General features: G+C 40.6%; 1 protein-coding gene and 1 long non-coding RNA gene across 3 annotated transcripts in view; one reads left to right on the top strand and one right to left on the bottom strand.

Annotated features, from left to right (window-relative positions):
* BTBD8 (BTB domain containing 8) overlaps positions 1–20,121 on the top strand; it is a 125,394-nt gene that overhangs the window by 94,715 nt on the left and 10,558 nt on the right. For both annotated transcript variants that reach the window (XM_033916572.1, XM_033916571.1), the window contains 2 exons: positions 367–1,048; positions 18,531–18,621. In XM_033916572.1, the coding sequence (XP_033772463.1) occupies positions 367–1,048; positions 18,531–18,621 (773 nt within the window). The remainder of the gene's footprint in view (positions 1–366; positions 1,049–18,530; positions 18,622–20,121) is intronic.
* Positions 15,242–20,121, bottom strand: part of LOC117346652 — a 37,123-nt gene continuing 32,243 nt past the window's right edge. Inside the window, exon 4 of the long non-coding RNA XR_004536645.1 lies at positions 15,242–15,322. This is a non-coding gene — a long non-coding RNA (uncharacterized LOC117346652). The remainder of the gene's footprint in view (positions 15,323–20,121) is intronic.

The raw sequence follows: 20,121 nt of genomic DNA, 5'->3' as shown, positions 1-20,121 counted from the left end.
ATACAATGTCTCTCTGTTCTAATGTTTATTACATTTTAGTTGCACGGTCTCTTAGCTTGTGTTATTTCATTAAAGATGACATCATGCTTTCAAATTCACTCTTACCACTGGCTTTGCTCATAAGAGAATACTCATTACATTTCATAAGAAATCGATAGTAAGATGCATTGGTGCCAGGATTCTGAGGAGCCAAAGTTGGACAAAGAATCTACATTGCTTTAATTTTTGCAAATTTTGTTCAATTAGCTTAGGAATTGCTAGTGGGCTATTGTGAAAGCTAGCTGTAACTTTTGAAAAAATGGACTGGTTAGTAATTTCTAAGAGCTAATACTTGACTATTCTTGGGTTTTTTTCCCCTCTTTTTAGCTAAATCAATGTGTTGCTGAACCTAATATAAAGCAAACATCTTGGAAAGCAAATAGCAGAAAGGATTGTTGGGTTAAGTCATCTACTAATCAAGTAAACATGAAATCTGATGGATTAGGAGCATCTGGACATACATCAGCTTCCAACAGAAATACTTCAAATAAAGTTGCAAAACATGATGACTTAAAGGGAAAAGACACTAAAAAGGCAGTTCCCATAACTACAAAAGATGCCAAATGTGTGGGAAAAACAGCTACAGCAAAACCTAAAGCAGCTGTGAAACCAAAAGCAGAAAACAATGGAAACTCCGATAGCTTAGTTCCTAAGCAAGATTCAGAAAGATCAGTGTCTGTAAATGGCCAGAGACAGTCTACAAATGGCAAAGGAATAACATACCAAGAAGGGAAAAATTCAGGTGCCAGGCCTAAAGTACAAGGAAGCTCTAGTGTGCACATCAAAACAAAGCCTTTAAAGAAAAACATGGGAAAAGAATTGGCATCTCAAGTTGCAAGTGCTGGATCTGCCAAAAAATCATCAAATGCAGAGAAAGATGTTCAGATATCAAATGAATGTTCAGAAGATCCCAGAGAAGATGTACCTGTAGGCGAACACAAGCTACTTCATTCACTGCAAGGTGATACATCAAAAAACCATATGGAGAGTTCCAAGGATCCCTCTACAGGTGGGTGTTTCTTTTTTCTTTTCTGAGAATAAAGGATCACCAAACTTTAAAGTGTATTTAGTCAAATTACAGAATTTTTGATTTAAATATAGAACAGGGTGAGATGGCCTTAATCCGAGGAATCATTTTTCATTAAAGTTTTTTTTACAGGTGTAAAGAACCTCCAAGGGCCACACCCAAGACCTCTTACCCCTTTACAACCATTACTACTCTCTCAGTACCTTAGATGATATTCACATCTCACACACGTCTGACCCACGTCTGGGCCCAGACAATAACCTATAATACCACTTATCTCTCTGAAAATATCCCTTTATTTTCAGAAGCACAAAACATACCACATACATACAAAGAAAAAAATATCATATATGAAAAATACATAAGCAAGCAAGATCTTATAATCCCAAAATACAACTGCAGTATAATTACCAGTTACAGAAAAAAAGGGGTGAAAGACACTTGTATAAGTAGATGATAAAAGCAGAACACTTTGCTAAGAAAAAAACTTTGACTCTTCTTGATCCACAGCATGCTGTACAACAGATTAGCAAAAGGGAATGAGAAAGAAAGTGATCTGATACATCTCAGAAGGCAGGGCAGAGTCTGAAAGAATGCCTTTACCTAAGGACCAGCAAAAGGTGCAGAGCAGATAGTAAAGACAGAACAAGGAAGAAAAGTGAGCTACACTCACAATAGAAGGAAAATTCCAAGACATTTGGGAAAACTGCAAGAATAAACTCTTAGAAATACTTAGAGCAGACTGGAGGGGGGGGGAAGAAAATATAAAGTATAAAGAAATATAGAAGAATAGTTAGGAAGAGAAGGTCTCCTTTAGTGTCTCAAGCACAAATCAATAAGTGGATGAGAGAAGTGGAAAATCTTGCAGCTGAGGGGAAAGAATCAGATGAAGATAGACACACAGGTAGAGAATGACACGGAGAAAAAAATTTGTCCCTGACCCTGTCCCTGCCCCATCTACCAGCTCGGTCCCCATTCCCAGAGCAACATTCCTCTCCCTTGCATCCCTTTTAATTTGTCCCTCTGTTCCCCCTCCACCACCATATCCAACATTTCTACCTCTTCCCCATGTATTTCTACCTCATTCCTCTCTCTCTATGCCCAGCAATATTCCTTTTTCTTCTTTCCCCATGTGCACCATCTCTTTCCCTCTCACTTACACACTCATGCCCAACAATTCTCCCTTTCTATTCCTTCCCTTGTGTCCCAAGTTCATGCCTCCTCCCTTCCTTCTGTGTCCCGAGTTCGTGTCCCTCTCCCTGCCTTTGTCCCAAATTTGTGCCCCTCCCATGTCCCAACATGCTTCTTCCCCCCCTTCTCCTTTTCTCCCATGTTATCACCTCTCTCCTTTACATGTTCTCTTCAGGGCTATCCAGCTGGGCATGCCCCCCCCCCCTCCGCCGAAGCTGAAGTAAGGGCTTCCCTCCAATATCAGAAGGAAGCCTTTCTGGTCAGCCGGGGATCCTAGTTTCCTTAACTGACCTCCTTCCAGCTTGGCTGCTCCTTTTTGTCTTCAGTGCCAGCCGCACTTGTTTGCCGGGACAGCATGCAGCGGCTCTTGTACACTGCACGTGGCTGACACAGAAGCCAAACAAGTGCGGCTGGTGCTGAAGACAAGAAGGAGTAGCCAAGCTTAAAGGAGGTTGTCTGCACTGACATGCCCTAAGGTCAGATATGAATGATATGATCTAATAGGCTTAATATTACAGAAAAGCAAGATTTATAAAGATACATCAATCATTACAATTAATGAGAGGGAAAAGACAGTTTACCTGCCTTACAGAGTCCAGAGGAAAGAGAGAGAGGGGGGTGTTGCAGAGAGGAGGCAAGCTTGCGGTACCCTTCTATATGGCATCCACTTCTGCAAATGTTTTGTATGCCTCTCTTATCTCCAACAACATTACATCAGTCTCCTTGTCCTGCACAATCTCCAAGCTATGAAGATAAACATTTACCATTATGAGTTCAGACCTCTGTCTTAGGTTGTATAGTCATCTGAGTGGGGAAACCCAATATGCTATATCTTACCCGTCTTTGAGTGAATGAACAGTGCAGGAAGCTTTCTCAAGCGGTTCAGGCTTAAAGGTACCACGATGCTATGAGTATGAGAGTATGGGATATGAGATCATATATTATGTCTGATCCTGGTATGCCATGTAATAGGCTATGCCAAATCAACCAAAGTAGCAAGTGTCAGAGAAGATACTGGAAATTCATGTATAACTGTCTTAAAAGGTAGAGGGAACTTTGTAGGATATGCGTTGTAAAGAGATGTACATGTGTTTCATTTTACAGCAAAGGAAAATCATAATAATACATAGCATAATTTGTACAATAATTAAGATAACGATAGGGTGAATTAAAACATTAAAGACATGATTTACTGTAGGCGAATACCCAAATAAAAGTTCCCAAACTGAGACATGAGCATCTCGTAGCAAATTTTCAATAGTTTGTGCAATCTGTCCATTTTCAAAAGTGATAGTATGATTCACATCTTTAGAGGTTTTCTTAAGTAGTTCAATGTAGTCATGGAGTTCTGTAAAATTCAGCAGCTTGTGGAATGTCTCGTTCCCCATGCCAAGAGGAAGTGGATGCACAGCATATGAAATAAAGTCTGGAATGTCCATAGAATCATTAGTTACCAGAGGTTTGGAGTAGGTTGTCCTATTAATGGTGATGGAGGACAGAGATGAATGACTACACCAGGTACAGCAAAGTGTTTTTAGGAAGGTGGCTGTCATGAATTCGGGGATCCAACGAACAGGAAATATTTTGTGGAAAGAACAGGTGAAAACAAAAATGTCCAGCTCCGAGGTAGTACAACATGTGTGAAGAAGTAGAGGAGTAGGAGAGCATTGCAGTCAGGGAGCAGAAGGATGAATTAGTCCAGCAGGAGCTGACAGAAGTCAGTTGAAGTAACGGATCACTGGCTGACCAGAAAGTCTTCCCTCCAATATCAGCTCTGACATCGGAGGGAAGCTCTTGTGTCGGCTTCAGAGGAGAGGGCCTGTTTATAAATGGAATCCCCGGTGACGAACCCATTGGGTGCGATGGTGGGGGACTGTTCTACCCGCGATAGGGAGGAAGGGTGGCTGCTGGACTCATGAGAGGGGGCTGCTGCTGCATGTGCGATCGCGAGTGGAGCCACTGATCTGGAGAGGAAGGAAGGGAGGCAATTTAGCAGATCCTTTACTGTGGTGACAAGGCCATTCACTGCTCCACGGGAAAGGAGAGAGGTAAATGCACATTATCTAGAGCAGGGGTGTCCAACCTTTTGCTTCCCTGGGCCGTATTGGCCAAAAAAATGTTTCTGGGGCCGCACAAACGCGCAAATTCTGCAGCAAGACAGAGGAGGGAGCCGGCAAGACGGTAAACACCCGGGGGCAGCAGAGGAAAACACTGTGTCGCCCTCAACCGGGGCCGCACAAAATACTTCATGGGGCCGCAGGTTGGACACCCCTGATCTAGAGAGTTCTTTTACATAAAGCATGATAGTTGTCAGCAAGCACTTCAGACAGGAACACATACACGAAAGGGAGAGACATCTCATTAAGCACTCAAAGCTGCAAACACACAGAAAGAAAAGAGAGATGTTTCATCAGTCACAAGCATTCAGGATTGCATACACACAGAAAAGACATACATAACTTATTGGGAGGTTCTGTCAGGGTTGCAAAAGCTCACGTAGACCCTAGGAGAAGGCCACTGGGAATTAAAAATCAGCAGGAATTTATATGGTTTTTGACCCATTGGCCACAGTGGAAAATGCAATTAGCTGTTCCTGACCTTCAGAGTCAAAGAAATAAAATTCTTCAGTTGTTTTAAGTGTCAATATTCTAATGTGAATCATAACTATACTTTCTGTTATAATGAGATTATACACAGGTGTTTGTTGGTCCTTGCCCAAAAATAATTTCAAGAGTACCACTAATTGGATCGGGCTATAGATGAAGCAACCCAGATGTTCAAGATGGGTGCAAAAAGGCACCAAAATATCCATCATTTTGTCAGATTAGGTCTCATGCCCAGAAAACCTGATCAATACCTTAACTGATGGGACAAAAATCTAACTAAAGGCCTTGGGCCTGTAGTCCAGGACCCAATTAAAGAAAATGGTCTTCATACTAAGGGAACAAAGAGTCAAAAAATGGAAAAAAAAAATAAGACTGCTTATTTAAGCTCTATGCTAAGGCTGTCAATACTGTTTGCTGAGCTCCATGCACTTAACACAGGTTGTTCCACAGAATCTGAATCTGGTTTCCGAGGTGCCGATTTTGCGAATGTTTTGCTCGTCTTGCAAAACACTCGCAAACCGGTGCACTCGTAAACCGAGGTACCACTGTATTTACTTCTAATTATGCCCTGCAATTTCCCAATAGAATAATATAATGCTAACATCCCTTTCCTATGAAGCACCAAAGTATCATGTCCAAATTAACCCCTCCCTCAATATTTTTGCTAAATTTTTTTTTTTTTATCAATATTCTTTATTTATGTATTGAGTACTACTGAACAGCGGTGTGGAAGTTGTACAGCTCCTGTGATAGTATAGAAGAAAACACCTTGAAGAGAAAAGACTGCCGCTGTAGTATATTGATTTACTCTAATTCTGTGCTAAAAATAAATTCTTCCTGCACAGTTTTAAAATTCAGAAATATTTTACATACTTGATTTGTCACAATAACATTACCATGTAATAACTTTTTTTTGCTTTGTATTTTAAATTAGATGAGAATTTTCTTGAGTACTGTAATACTGCTATATAAGGCCCAGCCCTCCCCCCCCTTTAACTCACTACACCCAACGTTCTTTTCTTCACATCCCAGTTATAAACCCTTATTTCTCTTTCCTCCCCTACCTAGCTCATACTAATTCTTCCTGCAGGCTCACCTGACCATGTTTTTTCTTCCTCTGCTCCTCTCACTGTATGCACATTTTCATATTCACAATCAAATCCCTTTCTCCCTCTTATTTTAGCCTATGTGAATCAATGCAGCTACTATTACATTGTTCTCTAGTTTGTGTAGGCCAAGGCCACTGCATTTCTGATTCATGTGGGCTAATGTTGCCACCTTCCTCTCTCAGAATAAATGGATTGGCAATATTATCAGCTCCGAGTCCAAACAAGATAATTCTGCATACTTTCTGAGCTGCACAGAATTCCTTTAGGCATAGTATAAGTTTTTGTAGCTTGTCCAATTTACAATGCTTATTGTGCAACCTAGAATAACCTCCTTTATTCAGCTAGGTTCCCGTTGGAACACTAATCTTCATTAGTTTGTTTAATTCATTCGATGTTTTGTGAAAAGTATGTGCTGGACAGCTATAAAGAGCCATGAAAGCTCTTTTTTATTCATATGCCTGAATGGTTGATAGAAACAGAAGTTGAAGTGCAGGGAGAGGTCATCAGCTTGGGGACATATCCTTAATAATACATATTGGCACATTTCAAAATAAAACACTTGATGGACCTTATACTGTACTTTTAGTGCACTTGGACTACTCAGAAATTACAAGAAGTAAGAAGAGACAGGTCCAACTGCAACAAAAGAACCACAAAGAGCAGGGAAAAAGAAATGAATTAGTAGATGCTAGCAAACAAATTTTATTTCACGAATCAAATCAATTTGATTTTATTTCACAAATCAAATATAATCAGCACATGGATACATACAGTCCAGTGGGAGTTAAACCCACACAAATCCAACAGGGGCCAGTAGATAGGTAACATAGATATGTAGAATAAGCAGGGAACCAGTGAACAATGATAAAATCTAATTAGGTGCAAAAACCCAGAAGGAAGGAAGAAACTTTCAGGACTTATTGAACTACTTCAAATTAAGTTCTGAGGGGCTCTGAAACTTAAAACCATAACAACAAACAACCAAAAATGAGAAATCAGCAGGGTTTTTAAAAGGTTTGGATAATTTCCTAAAAGAGAAGTCCATAGGCCATTATTGAGATGGCTTGGGGAAATCCACTGCTTATTTCTAGAACAGGGGTAGGCAATTCCGGTCCTCAAGAGCCGGAGCTAGGTCAGGTTTTCAGGATATCCACAATGAATATGTATGAGATGGATTTGCATGCACTGCCTCCTTGAGATGCAAATCTATCTCATGAAAACCTAACCTGGCTCGAGGACCAGAATTGGATAAGCAGCATAAAATCTATTTTACTACTTGGGATCTAGTATGAGGTACTTGAGACCTGGGTTGGCCACTGTTAGAAACAGGATACTGGGCTTGATGAATATTTGGTGTGTCCCAGTATGGCAATTTAAAAAAAAAAAAAAAGATTTCCCAATCAAATATATGTTTTATAAATCATTTTACCTTAGAAAATATATGTACCTCAAGACTCGTACCTTTGGGGAACCAATGGAGGATCATCTCATTAAAAATCCTTTTGAAACAGATTCCCAACTGAGTATGGTTGGTTGGTCAGGGTGAATGAGGACATGAGTGGAAAGTGGGGGGACTACTACTAGCAGTCTGGAAGGGATGGGTATTTTGGGGTGATCTTTGGTACATAAGGGTATTAAAGTAGTTTTGTTTAATATGGGTGGGTTGAATGGTCCAATTAAATGCAAACAGATCTTGACCTATTTAAAAATTGAGAGCTGATGTTGTTCTTCTGCAGGAGACCAAGCTTATTGACCTAGAGCACAGCGGAGGGCATTTGGTGAGGTGATTGCTTCCTCCTTTAATAGCAAAAAGAGGGGGGGGGTGACAATTCTCCTCCGTGGGACTTTATCTTTTCTGAAATATGAGGAAGGGTGGGATGATGAAGGGAGGGCAGTATGGGTTACGGGAAGATTGGGGGATAAAGTTTCCTTAATCTTTATGCTCCAAACGGTGTGGTATACAAACCTAAGGTTTAGTTTAATTTAGTTTAGTTTATTTTCTCACTGGTTTACACAGTTCACCTGGGTGGCAAAGAAAGTTAGAATAATAGGTGGAGATTTGAACTGTGTTTTAAGTAAATTGGATAAGTCAGGGAAGATGGGGAAAAACTGAAGGAGGGAGGGGAAAGCCTTGCAGGAGGTCCTAGACTCCTCATCTTTTGTAGATGTTTGGTGAAGAAATAATAACCTGAGTTCGGGAATATTCCTGTTATTCTCCCCAATATAACTCTTACTCACAGATTGATTTCTTTTTCTTGGAGGAACACTGTGAATGCATTCAAGGCAAGAATTGGTGCTTCCGATCACTGTGTAAAATGTTCCTTACCTTGAACATTTTATTTATTTATTCAATTTTCTATACCGTTCTCCCAGAGGAGCTCAGAACGGTTTACATGACATTTTTCCCTGTCTGTCCCAGCGGGCTCACAATCTATCTAATGTACCTGAAGCAATGGGGGGATTAAGTGACTTGCCCAGGGTCACAAGGAGCAGCATGGGTTTTGAACCCACATCCTCAGGGTGCTGGGGCTGTAGCTTTAACCACTGCGCCACACTCTCCCCCTAACATCAAATCCTTTTGGATGGCACTTAGTAATCATGTTTTGTCTCTGTGGAAATATACTCGGCAAGTACAACCTCACTTGCTTTTTAATAGTGTCACTTGCGATTTCCCAACACCCAAAAGATACTGCTGTTTTCTCAACTGTGGGATTTTGATGGGTAGAAAGTGTATTCTCTAGAGCAGGGGTGCCCAACACGTCGATCACGATCGACCAGTAGCTCAGGAAGGCAACGCGAGTCGATCGCGGAGCCCATCCCGGGTTCCGTGATAGACTCGTGTTGCCGTCCTGATCTACCAGGCCGATCAGCCTTCCTCTCCAATGTTCTCTCTAGGGCCTTTTAGCTGGGCGGTCCGCCCAGCTGTCATCTGCTGCTGCCGCCGCTGCTGAACATTAAAAAAAAACGGCTTGGAGATTTCAGCCCGTAGCGAACTTATGCTCCGTGGCTCTAACGTGTGTGTGCCGGCTTCTCTTCTCTTCCCTCCGAAACCGGAAGTTATGTCCGGGGGGGGGGGGGGGAGAAGGGAAGCTGGCACGCACATGTTGAGAGCCCTGAAGCAAGCGTTCGCTACGGGCTAATGCGGGAGACAGGTTAGTGAAGCATTTGTTCTTCTTGCTGCCGGGTACTGCCTACTTTCTGTTTCCGCGAAGGCAGGACCCGGCAGCATTTCCCCCAACAGCTCGATCGCGATGCTGGTCGGCCGAAGCAGGGAGAGGTTGGGGCGGCGTCGGCTTTCGGACCTGTTATTGGTGGCGGTTTGGGTCCTGGTCCCCGATGGCAGTGGCTTGGGGAAGGGCAGGGAGAAAGAAAAAGGGCAGGCAGGGAGACAGAAGGAAAGAAGAGAAACAGAAAAAAAAAAGAAAGGGAGGCAGAGAGAAAGAAAGGGCAGGAAGAGAGGAAGGAAAAGTTGGGGGAGGGAACGAGGTCTGGAGGAGAGGAAGCATACAGGCTAAAAGAAGGGAAGAAAGATTGGATGCACAGTCAGAAGAAGAAAGTGCAACCAGAAGCTAATGAAATCACCAGACAAGGTAGGAAAAATGATTTTATTTTAAATTTAGTGATCAAAATGTGTCTGAATTTATATCTGCTGTCTATATTTTACACTAAGGTCCCCTTTTACTAAACCGCAATAGAGTTTTTTAGCGCAGGGAGCCTATGAGCGTCGAGAGCAGTGCTGGGCATTCAGCGCAGCTCCCTGCGCTCTAAAAACTGCTATCGTGGTTTAGTAAAAAGGAAGGGGGGTGGGTATATTTGTCTATTTTTGTATGGTTGTTACTGAGGTGATAGTGCATAGAGTCATCTGCTTTGACCTCTTTGAAAAACTCTGGAATAGGAATGATAATTAACATTTTCTATGCGTACAGTGTGCGTTGTGTTTTTTTTTTATTTTATTGTTGGTAGATCATTTTGACTTGGTCATTTTAAAAGTAGCTCGCAAGCCCAAAAAGTGTGGGCACCCCTGCTCTAGAGTCTAGTGTTTGGATTAATTTGGATCCACTTACAATAGCACACTGCTTCAGTTTGTTGTTTGGGAAAGAGTCTCAATCAGAGACTTAGACTTCACTTTGGGAAAACGGTTTTGCTTGTTTTGGGAACCATTTTGGTCTAGTTTGACTCCCACAGCACAAAGTAGATTGCTTAATAGTTAATACTGTTAAAGAGAGAGAAATAGTTAAAATTGTTAAAGACAGAGATCATTATACAGTGTAATGTGTTTGAACTGTTCTTTTAATACCAATATGGAAAGAGGGAAGGGGAATAGGGAGAGTTTTTTTTAAACTAAATGCGAATCTGCAATGTGAACGAAAGCAATTGTACTTTGACAAGTTGTGGGGTTTTTTTTTTTCCATAAAAAGACTTAAACATAAAGATACTTATCCCAGATGATGAGTTCAGTGTTCCCTAACGTGGTGGCCAGTCAGTGAATTGATGAGCTCCAGGTCTAGACAATGGCACTGGGACAAATTTTTCCCTGTCCCCGTAGGAACTCAATTTCCTCCTCCTGTCCATGCGTGTTTTGTCGCTGTCCATGTCCCTGCCCCATTCCTGTAAATTCTGCCTTAACCGCACAAGCCTCAAACCCTTATGATTTTAAAATGTTTGAGGCTTGTGCAGATGAGGACAGAGCTTTCAGGAATGAGGCAGGGACAGGAAAAGAACATGCTGAGATAGAAAAATGAGTTCCTGCAGGGATAGGGAAAAATTTGTCCCCATGTCATTCTCTAGTCTGAACCTCCTTTTTTTCCCCAGCCTATCCTACATGAAGAATTGTATCCTCCTATTCCCTTCTCTAATGTATATTTATGTGAACAGTTCTGAAAGCTGCTTTATGAGTGGTAAATCAAATATGAATAAAACTTGAGACTTGATCAGGCAAAGCTGTCAATCATGAGCCAGAAGCAGGAAAAATGGCAGTTATTTGTAGTCCTGCTGTGGGCTCAGACAGAATTGCTCAAACTAAGCTGCTATTCATTTGGAGCCACTTTTACAAATGAGACAGACACTTTATGGTGATTTTGTTCTGGTTGAAATTAGAAATCCATGGAACAAATGCTCCTGTTTTCATATATGTAAGTTTGTTTATATGAATATGACTGCCTGTATATCATGAAGATCCCTTGTGCCTTTGGTGTTGAATCATTTTGTGTTGAGCTAATGGTATTAATCTGGCTTTTTTGTAGCATGGATCCTTGTTGAGAAGTAAATTTAATGTAGAGCACTGTATATGGTTATTAAGCAATTTGTTCTTGTACAGTTTTGTTCCAATCCTCTGGTTCTACTGATCCTCCTCTGGTTCTGCTGGGGATATTGTGATCATTTCATTCTAGGCTGCCCTTCTTGTAACCTCGGTTATATTGCCTCTATTTGTCATCCAGCATCATCTTCTCTTCATGAGTGGATTATTCCTCATCTAGTTGCTTAAGAGACATATTGCAAGAATTCCAGTATCTCCCCTACTTCTAGTTGATTTAGTAGTTGGCACTCTCCAATATGTACCTAGTAGATCTCTAGCTCCACTCTTAATCGCACTTCACCTTTGCTGGCTACCTGTGGATGGCTCTGTCAGATCATTAAACATGTACCAAATGGCTTCAAAATGATTGCCCACTTCAACCAATTTTCTCATCCCAATGTCCACAGAGACCATCAGCAAATTAATATATTGTTTAATATGGATCCTCAGATGGCTGACCTGAGCTTATACAGTAACTTCATAGCTCAGTCATACTGCCAAGATCTTCATAGGTCCATTTCAGTCTTTTTAAAATATATATATATATATATTTCAATCTAAAAAAAAAAGTTACTGAGGTTTTTAAATGATATTTTCAGTCTATTACTTCAGTGTTCACCACTTTCACTTCACTAATACATTGCTCTCCAATAAATATAAATCTTTGGCTCCAGACAAGGATTGGATATTAAAACTTTTCTTTAAAAATAGGTCCAAGGACTTCTTGGGATATCATATTCAGATTTTTCCTGATGTCTCTAGAGAGACTCAAAAGAGAAGAAAATAATTTTTACTTCTGAAACCTGGAGTGACTCAAATAGGGGGTATTTTCTTTTTGAGATATCCATGTAAATGTATAGTTAGATATTTATCCTTGAAGTACATTTTTATAGAGCCATCTCATCTGATAAGTTTTCTCTCAGGGAAACGTCTTCAGAAAGGAATAACAGCGCCCAAGGAAGGTTAGCTCCCTGCACTGTAGTAGACATGGTTTTCCTGTTAACTCATTTGACTTATTTTGTTCTACTCTTTAAATCTTGGATCCAATTATTGAGGACTAGTGTGTGATCAAATTAGATTATTATTTTTTTTATTTATTATTTATTTAATTTTATAGATATACACTGTACATTCATACAATATGTATATGAGAAAGAGAGATTAAACACATTAATTAAAAGGAAAAAGAAGAAAACTAAACAACTTCCAATACAATATAAATCGTCTCTCAACAAAAAGTCCACATTATTGGAAAAGCAATTCACATTAGTAGGGCCTTATATTATACAGAAATTTATAATACAAAAATGCAGTGTTACTTCTTCAAATAAATGAAAACTAGACCTTATTCCACTGTGGGAGCACTGGACAGCATTACCCCTTTAGACTCAAGAAAAAATCGTAATTGGGGGGGGATCAAAAAAAATATATGAATGTTGATCCAACAAGATCAAACATTTGCAGGGATATCTGAGTTGAAACTTAGCCCCCAAAGTTAATACAAATTGTCTCATTTCCAGAAACTGTTTCCTTCGGGATTGAGTTAATTTAGATACATCCGGAAACATGGAAATCTTTGAGTCCATAAAGGTCATCTCTTTAAGCCTAAAAAACAGCCTAAGAAGTGCCTCTTTATCTTGCTGAAAAACAAATGTCACCAGAAGTGTAGAATATGAGATGACTTCATCCTCTGAGGTTTCCAAAATTTTTGTAACATCCATAGGGCTTAAATTAGCTGAAGCCTCAGTTTTAGAAGCCTTCTTTGAAACTGGAAGGTAATAAGCTTTGTGTAATGGAGGAAAACCATTCTCAGGATATTTAAATATCTCTTTCAGAAATTTGTAGAATAAATCTTTAGGCGTCATTGCTAAAGTTTTAGGAAAGTTAAGTAATCTTAAATTCAACATTTTAGTATAATTTTCCAAATTTTCTACTTTCCTTACTAATAGCAATTTGTCCTTCATTAAAATAGTCTGTGTTAATTGAATGCCTTGGACCCGTTGATCCAGGCAATCCATCTTTTCCCCCTGAGTTTTTATTTCCTCCTGCATAGAGTTAATCTTTATATTATGTGCATTTACCAAAGGAAGAGTTCCTGCACATAATTTGTATAGTGAGTCTAAAGCAGTCCAGATAGATTCCAGAGTGAATTCAGTTGGCCTTACCAGTGGGGGGACCGATGGAATTTGTCCCCCAACCTCTGATGCCAACTCTGCCTTCTCCAACGCTGAAGTCTCTGCCTGAGCAACCAGGGATACCGGTGAGCCCTCCAGCTCTCTCAGGGTGGATCCTTCCTGTCCCTGCAGAGCCGCCGTAGTTCCCTGGTCTCGCGGCTGTTGGGGAGGCTCGGGTCCTGCAGGGCTAAGTGAGATATCACTCCCGATAGCCGAGACCTCCCTCTGCCTCGGCTGAGCCGGTTCACCCCAGGGAGAAGAAGAGAAGAAGCTCGAAATCGTCTCCTGTCTTCTCGGGGTAAGTTCAGCCTGCCGGGCTGTGGCAGCCGCTCTTCCCCTTCTTTTCGGCATATCAAGCCGACTCACGGGGGACGTGCGATCGGCAAGGAAAATAGTAAACGCAGGAGAACCGATAATGAGCGTCCTCACTGCACCGCGGCCATCTTGCTTCTCTCAAGTCCTCTTTTCATAGTAACATAGTAACATAGTAGATGACGGCAGATAAAGACCCGAATGGTCCATCCAGTCTGCCCAACCTGATTCAATTTAAATTTTTTTTTTTTTTTTTTTTCTTCTTAGCTATTTCTGGGCGAGAATCCAAAGCTTTACCCGGTACTATGCTTGGGTTCCAACTGCCAAAATCTCTGTTAAGACTTACTCCAGCCCATCTACACCCTCCCAGCCATTGAAGCCCTCCCCAGCCCATCCTCCACCAAACGGCCATATACAGACACAGACCGTGCAAGTCTGCCCAGTAACTGGCCTAGTTCAATATTTAATATTATTTTCTGATTCTAAATCTTCTGTGTTCATCCCACGCTTCTTTGAACTCAGTCACAGTTTTACTCTCCACCACCTCTCTCGGGAGCGCATTCCAGGCATCCACCACCCTCTCCGTAAAGTAGAATTTCCTAACATTGCCCCTGAATCTACCACCCCTCAACCTCAAATTATGTCCTCTGGTTTTACCATTTTCCTTTCTCTGGAAAAGATTTTGTTCTACGTTAATACCCTTTAAGTATTTGAACGTCTGAATCATATCTCCCCTGTCTCTCCTTTCCTCTAGGGTATACATATTCAGGTCTTCCAGTCTCTCCTCATACGTCTTCTGGCGCAAGCCTCCTATCATTTTCGTCGCCCTCCTCTGGACCGCCTCAAGTCTTCTTATGTCTTTCGCCAGATACGGTCTCCAAAACTGAACACAATACTCCAAGTGGGGCCTCACCAATGACCTGAACAGGGGCATCAACACCTTCTTCCTTCTACTGACTACGCCTCTCTTTATACAGCCCAGAATCCTTCTGGCAGCAGCCACTGCCTTATCACACTGTTTTTTCGCCTTTAGATCTTCGGACACTATCACCCCAAGGTCCCTCTCTCCGTCCGTGCATATCAGCTTCTCTCCTCCCAGCATATACGGTTCCTTCCTATTATTAATCCCCAAATGCATTACTCTGCATTTCTTTGCATTGAATTTTAGTTGCCAGGCATTAGACCATTCCTCTAACTTTTGCAGATCCTTTTTCATATTATCCACTCCCTCTTCGGTGTCTACTCCAAATTAGATTATTATTACCTCATTTATGTATTTTTTATTTTTAAATTTAACTATGTATTATGGTATATTTCAACTTTGGAAACTCAGTTTATTATGTTATTGATCTCACTTTACTGTACAAGATGTATATGCTTGGTAATATTATAAAATTCTATAAATAAATAATAAAACAAAAACAAAAAAAAACAATAAATATAAATCTTTTGCTTAGCTTGCATTTGTACTGTTACCTAAGATTTTTCACCGTTCGGGTCGCTTCTCCTGACATGATCATGTTTCAATATTTCTTCATCAGGGTCAAGACTCATTCTCCGTTCAATCACTATAAAAAGAGCAACAATCATTTAACTCCCGTGGATCCATTTATTCATCTTTAATATTTAACTTTCACCAGGAAATTTAAAAATATATATATAATTACTGTTTCCCCTTCAAAATGTGCTTAACAACTCGAGTTTATCCTGCACTGCATTGCTTATTCTGCTCATACTAGTGTCCATTTATCAGCTGTTTAACCTACTCAATGATGTAATGTTCAGTGATTGGAGGAGGTTTCAAACTATCATCCACCAATCAATCTCTTTTTTTCAAGCCTACAGGAGCAAGCGTGTTTAAATGAAATATCCAATGCTGTTCATCGATATTTAGATCATTACCACCCTCCCACCCTACTTGTAAAGAGTCTATAATTCACCATTTAATATCAGTTAGTGTGCCTATGTTGTTTCCAGTGATTTACTATAGGTGCAGTGTCCATTTCAGTGTGAACTCAAGATTTATGCTCCGTGAGTCAAGTTTTGATTGAACAAGTAGTGCATCCCATATGTAGTGTGTTACAAGGACACTGTATTAGATACGTGGGACGCACTACTCATTCAATCAAAACACGACTCATGGAGCATAAATCCAGAGTCCATGCTGAAGGGACACTGGACCTATAGTAAATCATTGGAAACAATATGGGCACCCTTTAACAGATATTAAATGGTGAATTATAGACTCTACAAGTAGGGTGGGAGGGTAGCAATGCCAAACATTATCTAAATATCAAGGAACAGCATTTGATATTTCATTTAAACACATTACATCACGGAGTAGGTTAAACAGCTGATAAATTGACGCAAGACGCTGGTATGAGCAGAATAAGCAATGCAGTATGGGATAAACAGTGACAGAGTTCACAAAAGCATGGGATGGACATAGAGGATCTAGAACCAGAAAATAATAGTAAATATTGAAGAACTGGGCAGACTTGCATGGTCTGTGTCCATATATGGCCGTTTAGTTGAGGATGGGCTGGGGAGGGTTTCGATGGCTGGGATGGTTTAGATAGGCTGGAGTGAGCTTTGACAGAGACTTCAGTAGATGGAACCTAAGCACAGTCCCAGGCAGAGCTTTGGATTCTTGCCCAAAAATAGCTAAGAAGAAGAAAAATTATTTAAATTGAATCAGTAAATTAAAGAGTGGGTAAGGTTGGGCAGACTGGATGGACCATTTGGGTCTTTATCTGCCGTCATCTACTATGTTACTATGTAAAATTGAAGGAATAGACTGAAAATATCATTAAAAAAACTCAGTAACTTTTTTTAATTGAAATATACAAAAAAAGATTGATAATTATAAAATGGACGTATGAAGATCATGGCAGTATGACTGAGCTATGAATTTATAAGCTCAGGTCAGCCATCTGAGGATCCATATTAATTTGTTGATTGCCTCTGTGGATACTGGGGTGAGAAATTCCCAACTGTCAGAATCAGCAGGCAATTCCTCTCGTATGAGGAAAGACTAAAAAGGTTAGGGCTCTTCAGCTTGGAAAAGAGGCAGTTGAGGGGAGATATGATTGAAGTCTACAAAATTCTAAGTAGAGTAGAATGGGTATAAGTGGATCGATTTTTCACTCTGTCAAAAATCACAAAGACCAGGGGATACTCGATGAAGTTACAGGGAAATACTTTTTAAAACCAATATTTTTTCACTCGGAGAATAGTGAAGCTCTGGAACGCATTGCCAGAGGTTGTGGTAAGAGCAGATAGCGTAGCTGGTTTTAAGAAAAATTTGGACAATTTCCTGGAGGAAAAGTCCATAGTCTGTTATTGAGAAAGACATGGGGGAGTCGCTTCTTGCCCTGGATCTGTAGCAATGAATGTTGCTACTCCTTGGGTTTTGGTCAGGTACTAGGGACCTGGATTTTCCACCATGAGAATAGGCTACTGGGCTTGATGGACCATTAGTCTGACTCAATAAGGCTATTCTTATGTTCTTATTAACCAATACTGGGCCATTTCTATAACTATATTATAGTTATTGTGTGTGTTCATTTCACCTGTAGATGTCATAGTCCTTTGGTGAAATTACATAAGAACATAAGAATTGCAGCTACTGGGTCAGACCATCGTGCCCAACAGTCCGCTCACGAGGCGGAGGTCAACAACCAGTGCTCTAAATGATTAATTTAGAGCCTTCCTCAATAGGTTGACAAATCGGTGAGCAGAGCAGTTAAAGTAGCTAGGTTTCAAAAAATATTTTGATAGTTTATGGGCTTTTCATCCAGGAATCTTATCATTAAGATAAATCTGGGAAAAGCCATTGCTTATTCCTGGCGTTAAATAGCATGGAATTTTGCTTCCATCCGGGACTCTGCCAAGTACTTATGAAAACAGGATACTGGGCTAGATGGACACTTGGTCTGAACCAGTACAACAACTATTACGGATCTTATGTTATGTTACATTTCTTGACAAGTTGTCATCTCTTTGCTTGGTAGACTTTCACTGAATATCAGTCTATGATCCAATATATCAAAGCCTTGTCACCAGCATACGTCGGTCATTAACTGGTCAAGTCTTTATCATAAGAACATAAGAACATAAGAACATAAGCGTTGCCTCTGCCGGGTCAGACCAGGGGTCCATCGTGCCCGGCAGTCCGCTCCCGCGGCGGCCCCCCAGGTCCATGACCTGAAAGTGTTCCCTACCTAACTTAAAATACCCATACCCTGTTCACTCAATGTCCTGTAAGGTAAATCTCTATCTGTACCCTGTTATCCCTTTCGCTTCCAGGAAGTCATCCAGTCCCTTTTTGAACCCCAGAATTGTACTCTGTCCTATCACCTCTCCGGGAAGCGCGTTCCAGGTGTCCACCACCCTCTGAGTGAAGAAGAACTTCCTTGCATTCGTTATGAATCTGTCTCCTCTCAGTTTTTCTGAATGACCTCTTGTTTTAGTTGTCCCTGCTAGTCTAAAGAATCTGTCCCTCTCCACCTTCTCTATGCCTTTCATGATTTTATAAGTTTCTATCATGTCCCCTCTCAGTCTCCGCTTCTCCAGGGTAAAGAGCCCCAGCCTGTCTAACCGTTCGGCATATGAAAGGTTTTGCCGCCACAATAATCGTTTGGCAAAACCAACTTTTATTTGCATTTATATACCAAAAGCTGCTTTTACACTTGGTATTGGGACCTATGTAAACAGTTTTTCATCACAAGTCATTGATGATTTTATATTTTTCCCTCCTTACTGTTTAAATTACAGCATTGAAATCAAAATCCATCATGAAGATGACAAATGGTATATCAACCAAGAAAAAAGAAAATGGAGTTCAGTCAAGCGGTGAGACAAACGGGTATGTCTGAATTGAATACATTAGATTTTTTATCCATGTCATTGCTTGATTTTTTTTTTTGCTACTAATAGCTGACTAGAATTCTTACAAACTAAGCCCCAACAAGTCATTAAGTGCATTAAGGTGATCACACAGGGATCCTTTTACTAAGCTACAGTGAGCACTAGTATGTACTTACTACAGCTTAAAAAACATCTTACCATGGGATGCATTGAGGTGTTCTGTGGTAAAACTGCAATGTGCTCATGCAAACCCATGTGTGAAAAAAAAAATATTTTGCCACAGAAGGGGGCAAAGGGGGGCATTTCTGTGCTAATAAGTTAGCGTGGCTACATTACCATGCACTAACTGGTTAGCACATAAGCCCTTACCACCTACAAAATATATGTCCATAAGTGCTCATATGCTAATTTTTGTTAATAGCTGTGCAATAATGGCAACATTAGTGCATGAACAAAAAGAGAAGCAAAAAATAGTGGAGCAGTTAAGAAGTAGAAGCACACTGAAAAAAAGGTGAAGAACCTATATGCCAAAATAGTATTTATTGGTCAGCAATAGACCCGACACAGCCACATTTCAGCAGTTGCCTACATCAAGGGTTTGGAGATTTTGTGTAACTGCTACTGGATGCTGACACCTCTCCTCTGCTCACCCTTCTCTTTTGATGTCATTTCTTAGTCACAGGACCAGGAAGTGACATCAGAGGGAGAGCTGAGGCTGGCATGAGCAACAGGTGGGAGACTCTGCTTGCTGCCAGTGAAGATTTGAAGAGGTACATGGGGGGGGGTGCACAGCAGGAAAGTGTGTGTGTGTGGGGAGTGCACAGCGTAGATGATGCCAGGCGCTACTGCCCTGGGCACCTCCTTCCCTCACTATGTTGCAGTGTGGCCTTGTTTTATCATCTAGCACATAAAGTCCTTTCTGTGTGCAAAACTATTCTACCTCTGATGCAGGAACTGCCAAAATATGGTTTTTGGCCAATAAACTGCTATTTTGTCTTACTGGTTTTTTATTTCTTTTTTTTTTTTTTTTACAGTGTGTTTTACTTCTCAACATTAATACACAGCTGTTAATTCAGAAAATGGAAAATTGGCAATTTTCTTGCTGTGCTAAGAATGACCTTAGCGTGGGAAGACCTTCATAAGGGTGCGTGAAGGCCACTTTTCCCTGCAGCTTAGCAAAAGGAGACCACGGTGCCTTGTAAAAGTCTTCACGTACTTTACATTTTTCAAATTCTGCTCTCTAAAAGAGTTCAAAATGCATTAGAGTAGGAGTTTGTTTCACTAATCTATACAACATACTCTATACTTTCAACATGAAAGAGAAATTATGGAAATATTCAAAAGTAATTAAGAATAAGAATCCTAATTGTGCTTGTGTGCTTTGTCATAGCAAACCAAAATTTGCTTCCTTTCTACCCTATCACCCCCCTCAAAAAAAAAAAAAAAATTACCTCACTAGCCCATCCAAGTCATATCAAAGTAGTTGAACTGATTTAAT

This window comes from Geotrypetes seraphini, chromosome 12, assembly GCF_902459505.1.
Source record: "Geotrypetes seraphini chromosome 12, aGeoSer1.1, whole genome shotgun sequence".
NCBI lineage: Eukaryota > Metazoa > Chordata > Amphibia > Gymnophiona > Dermophiidae > Geotrypetes > Geotrypetes seraphini.
Note: the sequence above shows the minus strand (reverse complement) of the source record. Positions and strands in the feature narration are given on the sequence as shown.